Below are 8501 nucleotides of genomic sequence, written 5' to 3' on the forward strand. Positions count from 1 at the left end.
ATATTATTTGCAGCATTCAACTAAAAGAATTGAGATTTCATATGTGTTACTGGTTTATGAAGCTGACAAATTTTGTAACCTCATCACAAATGATTCTCTTTGGGGTCATCTCTCTAGCATTCAAAGTCATTATCCATCCTATACAGTTTGTTATCTCACCAATAGATTGATGGCTTACATTAATAAAAGGTGAGTTATATATTGTATTTTCCTTTGTTCATCAATTCAGGTAGCAATTGGTTGCATTTATAGTTTTGTGCATAGCATTTTGTTTGTAAATTTTGTAATGTGTGCACATGCAGATGTGGTGTAGAAATGCTGTTCTAAATCTACTTCATTTGTTCATAATCTAGACTTCGTAATTTTACTGTTTAGAATATGATTTGTATGTAAGGGAATTCATGTTTCCTTTTTTTTTTTATCGAATATGATGGTTTGACATGTAAGTGGAGTTGGTTGTATATTATAAAGGAAAATCAGTTAGTTTAAGATTGCTTCCCCTTGCTTTCATTCTGATTCTTGACCTGCTTATTGATGAACTATAATTTCCTTTTCTCGACAATATTTCTTTGTTGTAACATTTGTGAAGAACAGAATTATTTTAATAAAAAATGGAAAGATTATTCTAAGCATAATAATTATATGATGACAAGGAAGTGTTAAGTTGTCATCAAATTAAAGAGTTGGCAGTGGATATTTTAAGAAATCAATTAAAAATAAATAATGATGCATGCATGCATGGTTTAGATATTTAGAAAGTAGTGGTTGTAATAAAAATATATGTATGATATTTGTAATCATCACTGCCTTACTCTTCATATATATGTGTTATGGGTAGTGCTCAGAGTGTGTGCACAATTAAGAATAAAAGAGTGTGAGTGAGCAACAAGTATAAAGGAGAGTGAGTATGTGTCTAATAACGAGGTGTGTGTATTTGTCAGAGAGTGAGAGAGTGTAACTAAAGTGAGTTAGTGAATGTAATACATTTTTAGTGAGTGCATGTGTTATTTTATACACGGATAAAAGAGTGTTATAATTTTCTTCTTGTAATTGAGAATTTGTAATTTTTCACATAGTCATAATATTCTCAAAATTGTTTAAAGATAAATTATTGTGATCAGTTCCATCCCGTTTCTCATCTTCAAATTTTAGTTGCGTTATTCTGTTAGTTCCGTTACTCTGGTACCCAACAACATTGATTTGCATGATCTTTTAGGGAACAGGAAAAGTACAAGAATCCTGATAAATATAGCAGTTGGAGGCGTCCGCCTGTTGAGGAGGTTGAGGAACTGACCTTTTACCAGAAATAAAGTCTTATTTTGAATCTTCACCTCTGATCCTTGTTTGAACATCTACTTTGTGTTAAATTGCCTTGTAGGTGCTTGCAAAATTAGCAACTCATTTCACCAAAGTTCATTCCAGGCAGTGTGTGGATGAGGCTGAACTGGCTGAACATGTTGCTGGTTTGACAACCAGCCTGGCATCTTGTCAATTTAGAATGCCGGTTATTTGTTGATTTTAACTGCAGAAAGAAGTTAACTCGATTATCTGTGAGTGCAAATGGAGCCCTTGTTCCAAAGGACAGTGTTGATCGTAATTTAATAAAGAAATCGTTGTGGTGAGTGATTTTTACATCTTTTTATTATATAAGGAAATGCTAAGAACCTCTTATTAGTAAGTACATGCTAGTCATTCAGTTATATTATCATGTTCCTCACTTTGGCTTCTATGAATAGGTTAAAAGCTTTGGTTGCTATCCCCAAGGTTCAGCCTCGATTTGCTATTGCTATTTGGAAGAAATACCCAACCATGAAGTCCTTGTTAAGCGTTTATATGGATCCAAGCAAATCGGTATGTTTTGTTTATTGTCCTTTTTTTTTTATACGTGTTTCAGTATGAAAATGCGAGACTTGTATTGTGACAGGAGCATGAGAAGGAATTTTTACTTAAAGACCTGACAGTAGAAAATCTGGTTGGCGGCGAGAGAAGATTAGGTGAGGTTTGTTCAAAGAGAGTGTATAGAATTCTAATGGCGCAAAGCGGAAGCATTCGAACCGACGACATTGAGGATGGTGCTGATTTCTTTGCGCGTCAATCATAAAACGCAATAGAGCTTTCTAATCTTTTTGGGTCGGAATATGTAATCCCTATTTAAGAAAGGGTATCAACATGGAAATGCTTTCTGTCATTTTTAAATGAATTGTGTCAAGTGTACATAATAGGACTTGGTTTGGACTCAATTTAAACTAGCATTTTAATTTTGCAGTTGTTAGAGCAAGCTAAGGTTTGTACAGAACGTTAAGAACGTATATAACAAACCATAAAGCCTAAAAGCCACATACTCAATAAGTAGTAGTTACGTTGAAACCTTATTGACGCCTATTATTCTGCTGTAGAAACTTAGAAGATGGGCCATGGCCATGAAGGTCAGGATGAGGGTGGCGCGCTTGCATGTTTGTTGCATCATTATTGCTGGAATAGACGTTGCCAAGTCATTGCACTTGATGGTGCTTCTACTTGTTGATGAGAACCATAACTTTGATGAGGTTGATACTGCTGACTACGCTGAACTGATGAGGGCCCTGCAGAATTATCATAATAGATACAAAGAGGCCTCGGAAAAGATGATTGTCCCTGCCAACTAGGCTCCCCAAGCATGTTAGCATTCTGCTGCTCAGTAATGTTTTGGACGCTCGAAATCTTCGGCGGGGTTAGAGGCTGATAATGAGGTGCATCACCACGGTTTTGAACAACACGATAATAATAATAATAAGCAGCGGCAGCAGGTCCTTTTCTCGTGACAGGCACAACTTGATTTGATGGCATTGGCATATTGTGGAATTCATTCTCTCTGGCCAGTAACATTTGCCGTCGATAACAATCCTTCTTGTCTTCCTTCATAATCATATCCACATTTGAATTATCAGAAAGCTTCATACGTGTATATTTGATTCCAAGGACAATGCAACATAACAAATTCAATAGTAAAACTATCAAATGAAATATAGGTAGGTATGTAGGTAAAGATACAAACAAGCACTAGCTAGACGGTTTATGATTCTTAAAAGCCTCACAGCAACATATCTTTTTCATTTTTTCTCCCCTAAGCATGACCAACCTGAGTTAAGCCATTGTCGTCAACAACTGGATGATGAGATTCAGGAGATGATCCATTAACTGTTGTTCCCTCGTTGTTGCTGCCATTATTATCATTATTATTAGCACGTTCTTGCTCCTTTGCGACAGAAGAGGAGTCTTTGGTTCCATGTGGATTTCTGCAATTAGCACATCGACACTGAAGAGAGCAACCAACTTTATATCTGAAGCAACCACAATTATTTCCCATGCACTTAATCTTTTCGCAGTCGCAACCTTTGCTGCGTCTTTTTACTTTATCAACAACAGTAATCTTGGGTTCAAACGCCCGTGGATTACGCAACTCTATTTTCTTCTTCGCCTCATTCACAGAGTCCTTATTCTCTGGTCTATTCAAGCAATTTTCGCAAGAACAAGAATCTTTGCAATATTTTCCAGCTTTGAAGCATTCACAGTAGAGCTGCAAGCATTTAGTCTTTTTGCATTTGCATCCCCTATTGCCATCATTATTATCACGTTCTTGATCATTAGCATGTTCTTGTTCCTTTGCGACCGAAGAGGATTCTTTGATTCCGTACGTATTCTTGCAACTCGTACATCCACACCGAAGAGAGCAACCAACTCCAAACCTGTAGCAAAGACAACGCTTATCCTTGCACTCTGACTTGCTGCATTTGCAATCTATTCTTTGTCTTTCTACAACAATATTGCCATCATCGATCGACGATGATCGCTTCTTTTCATTGTTTTTGCTACCACTATGATTAGTATCCGAAGCTAGGTTCATGTTTTTACCGGTGTTACTACTCTCAGAAGAGGCCATGATGATGAGCTAAAAAGAAGTGAGTGAGAGCTTCTATCTATCAAACTCAAATGCACGGTAGCAATATGTAACTAGTATTTCAATCATTGGCTAAAGGTAAAGATTGGGTTCTCACTTGTTAAGCCACTTCCCAAGCTAATCATAATGATCTTTTAACTTCCGTTTTTTCTTCTTTTGGTAGAAAATAAGCATATTATTGTTGTGATAAGGATGAAAGATAAGGTGGATGACCATCATTAATACAAGTGTTTGATTTTAATGTTGAATGGCTCAACTCCTCATGGCAAATATAAATTAATGAAGTTGAAATTATAAGCTTCACATGCTTATAAATAGTGAAGTAATTTGAAGAACTATACACAATTAATAAAATCTTCTCTCTCCCTTATACGGACACACTTTTCTCTCTCTTTATATTTCTTTATTTTATATTTGTTACCTCTTCCTTATTTATTTATTTAGTTATTTTATAACACGTTATCAGCACGATGCTCTAACGAAATTTTAGGAAGACTCTAGGTAACAAATTTTCATTATAACGAAGCTCTTTCATCTTGAATTTAATGCTTTTAATATATCTAGAAATAATTATTTATCATGGATACTAGATGTTAAAATCCATCTTAATTTAATGGATCTTGAAGATACCATTAAGGTTGAAAATAATACATCCCAGAAGGATAAAACCAAAGTATTGATTTTCCTTCGTCATCATGATCTTGAAGTATGATTGAAAAATGAATATCCCACATTAAAAGATCCTGCAGATCTGTGGAAAGACCTTGAAAAAAAAAAGAATAATCATGAAAAGACGGTGATACTTCCTCATGCCCGATATGTTAGAGAAAATTTTCTCGACCTTCCATGCCTCGAATATGCTCCTGCAGCAGCAGTATCGAGAAAAAGAATTTAAAAATATTCTGAGTTAATTTCTTGCTTTCTTGTTGCTGAATGCAACAATGAGTTACTCTTAAAGAATCATGAAGCGCGCCCAGTTGGCGCCGCCCCATTTCCTGAAGTAAATGCGGCAAATCATTACCCCAGAAGAGGTAAATGACAAGGTTTTAGTAGCAAGAAAAATTATGGAAGGAAAATGAATTATGTTCACAAAGGATCTCACCAGAAGTGGGATAAAGAAAGAAACAATGGGCAAAGTAAATCAATTGAGGATAAATGCTTCCGTTGTGGTGGAAAGGGCCATTGGTCACGTACCTGTCGTACCCCAAGGCACCTAGTTGATCTTTATCAAACATCCTTGAAAAAGGATGACAAAGGAAAGGAAACAAATTTTGTTTCAAATTATGAAAATTCCACCACTCATTATGATGTATCTAATTTCTTCGAGGATCCTGAAGGAAGTATTGGCTATTTGATCAATGATGGAATAGTTTGATATATGTATGTGTTTGTTAAGTATTTATGTGAATAATTTTACTGTGCATGTACTTCTACTCATTTTATTATTATTATCATTTGTTTTTGAAGAAAAATGGTAAGGACATATTCTGAAGATATTTGCCTTGCGGATAGTGCAAGTTCACACACTATTCTTAAAAGTAATATATATTTTACCCATCTTGTGCCAAAAGATGAATATGTTAATACTATTATTGGCTCGGACAATGTGATAGAAGGCTCCAGAAGAGCTATAATTTTGTTTCCTGGAGGAACAAAATTTATAATAAATAATGCACTGTTATCTACCAAGTCCCTGAGAAACTTGTTGAGTTTCAAAGATATTCGCCGAAATGGATATCATGTTGAGACAATGAATGAAGAAAATCATGAGTATTTATATATCACAACTCATGATTCAAATAAGAAAGTTATATTAGAAAAATTACCCTCACTTTCATCCGGATTGTATTATACCAAGATTAGTGCAATTGAATCACATGCCATTGTAAACCAGAAGTTTACTAGCCCAAATGAATTCATAACTTGGCATGATAGATTGGGTCATCCGGAAACAACCATGATGAGGAGAATTATTGAAAACTCTCATGGACATTCACTAAAGAACCAGAAGATTCTTAAATCTAGTGAATTTTGTTGTGCTGCATGTTCTCAAGGGAAGTTAATTTTAAGGTCATCACCAGTAAAGATTGGATTTGAGTCCCCTGAATTCCTAGAAAGAATTCAAGGTGATATATGTGGACCTATTCATCCACCATGTGGATCTTTTAGATATTTTACGGTCCTGATAGACACATCTTCGAGATGGTCACATGTGTGCTTATTATCTTCTCGCAACCTGGCGTTTGCGAGATTACTGGCTCAAATTATTCGATTAAAAGTACAATTTCCAGAAAATCCAATCAAAGCAATTTGTCTTGATAATGCTGGTGAATTTACTTCCCAAGCTTTTGATGCTTATTGTATGGCTAATGGAATAAGTGTTGAACATCCAGTAGCTTATGTTCACACACAAAATGGGTTAGCAGAATCACTTATTAAACACCTCCAATTAATTGCTAGACCCTTACTTATGAGAACAAATCTCCCAACCTCGGTTTGGGGGCATGCTATTTTACATGCCGCAACACTTATTCGTTTGAGGCCAACGAGTTACCATCAGTTCTCTCCTATGCAATTAGCATTTGGCCAGTAGCCAAATGTTTCCCATTTAAGAATATTTGGGTGTGCGATATATGTTCCCATTGCACCACCTAATCGCACCAAAATGGGACCCCAAAGAAAATTGGAGATATATGTTGGATATGATTCTCCCTCTATAGTGAGATATCTTGAGATACAAACTGGAGATGTATTTAAAGCCCGGTTTGCGGATTGTCATTTTGATGAATCAAAATTTCCAACATTAGGGGGAGAGAATAAGTTTCCTGAAAAGGAACTTAATTGGAATGCATCATCGTTGATGCATTTAGATCCTCGATCAGGGCAATGTGAACTAGAAGTTCAAAAGATTATACATTTGCAAAGAATAGCAAATGAATTGCCTGATGCATTTTCCAATACAAAGAGGATAACCAAATCTTATATACCAGCGAAAAATGCCCCAATTCGAATTGATGTCCCAGTAGGACAAGTAGCCAATGAAAAAAATTCACGCCAGAAGCGTAGCAGGGCGAAAAATGCCCCAATTCGAATTGATGTCCCAGTAGGACAAATAACCACTGAAGCAAATACACGCCAGAAGCGTGGCAGGCCTGTCGGTTCCAAAGATAAAAATCCTCGAAAGAGAAAAGAGGTAAATACTATTCTTGTTGAAAAAGACATAGTAGAGATACCTACAGTTGTCCAAAATTCTGATATAACGCCAGAAGACGTTCAAGTACCTGAAAATTGTGAAAATGATGAGATCTCGATAAATTATGTCTTTACAAGAGAGAAATGGGACCGAAATAAGACAATTGTCAATGAAATATTTGCATATAATGTGGCATTGAATATCATGCATGAAAGCAAGGATCTTGAGCCAAGATCAGTCGAAGAATGTCGACAAAGGAATGATTGGCCAAAATGGAAAGAAGCCATGAAGGCTGAATTAGACTCACTTGCAAAACGTGAAGTCTTCGGACCTGTAGTCCGTACACCAGAAGATGTAAAACCTGTTGGATACCGGTGGGTATTTGTGAGAAAGCGAAATGAGAAAAATGAAGTTGTGTGCTATAAAGCCCGACTTGTGGCACAAGGTTTTTCACAAAGGCCCGGTATAGATTATGAAGAAACGTATTCCCCTGTAGTAGATGCGATAACATTGCGTTATTTGGTCAGTTTATCTGCATATCATAAACTGCATATGCATTTAATGGATGTGGTAACAGTCTATTTATACGGCTCATTAGATCATGATATCTATATGAAAGTCCCTGAAGGATTAAAGATATCTAAACCATCCAATGAATATTCGCAAGGGTTATACTCAGTCAAATTGCAAAGATCTTTATATGGTCTAAAGCAATCTGGATGAATGTGGTATAATCGTCTTACTGAGTATCTGGCCAAAAATGGATTCAAGAATGATGATATATGTCCATGTGTTTTCATAAAGAAATCCGCATCTGGATTCATTATAATTGCTGTGTACGTTGATGATTTAAATATCGTTGGGACTCCTGAAAAGATTCCAACAATTATAAAAACTCTAAAAGAAGAGTTTGAGATGAAAGATCTTGGAAGAACTAAATTTTGTCTCGGCCTGCAGATCGAGCATATAAAAAACGGGATCTTTATTCATCAAACAACATACACAGAAAAGATCTTGAAAAGATTTTATATGGATAAGTCACATCCATTAAGTACCCCAATGATCGTAAGATCTTTGAATGTGGAGAAAGATCAATTCCGTCCTAAAGAAGAGAATGAAGATATCCTTGGTCCTGAAGTACCATATCTTAGTGCCATTGGAGCGCTAATGTATCTTGCTAATAATACACGACCCGATATATCATTTGCTGTGAACTTACTAGCAAGGTATAGTTCCTCTCCAACCAGAAGACATTGGAGTGGAATCAAACAAATCTTTCGATATCTTCATGGAACGGTTGATATGGGATTGTTCTATCCTTATGGATCCAAGTCACAACTAGTTGGCTATGCAAATGCTGGATACTTGTCT

The 8501-nt window shown here is 36.0% G+C and overlaps 2 protein-coding genes across 3 annotated transcripts in view; one reads left to right on the forward strand and one right to left on the reverse strand.

The window, feature by feature from the left end:
• LOC107630948 (crossover junction endonuclease EME1B) overlaps positions 1-2278 on the forward strand; it is a 6465-nt gene extending 4187 nt beyond the window's left edge. For both annotated transcript variants that reach the window (XM_016334247.2, XM_021119328.1), the window contains exons 8-13: positions 14-189; positions 1217-1280; positions 1379-1495; positions 1527-1618; positions 1737-1851; positions 1925-2278. In XM_016334247.2, coding sequence (XP_016189733.1) covers positions 14-189; positions 1217-1280; positions 1379-1495; positions 1527-1618; positions 1737-1851; positions 1925-2101 — 741 coding nt within the window. In that variant the 3' untranslated portion in view covers positions 2102-2278. The remainder of the gene's footprint in view (positions 1-13; positions 190-1216; positions 1281-1378; positions 1496-1526; positions 1619-1736; positions 1852-1924) is intronic.
• LOC110270314 (protein tesmin/TSO1-like CXC 2) lies at positions 3077-4130 on the reverse strand. The gene has a single exon (XM_021119329.1). The coding sequence runs from the start codon at positions 3917-3919 to the stop codon at positions 3104-3106; it is 816 nt and encodes a 271-aa protein (XP_020974988.1). The 5' UTR covers positions 3920-4130; the 3' UTR covers positions 3077-3103.

This window comes from Arachis ipaensis, chromosome B03 (genome assembly GCF_000816755.2).
Source record: "Arachis ipaensis cultivar K30076 chromosome B03, Araip1.1, whole genome shotgun sequence".
NCBI classification, from domain to species: domain Eukaryota; kingdom Viridiplantae; phylum Streptophyta; class Magnoliopsida; order Fabales; family Fabaceae; genus Arachis; species Arachis ipaensis.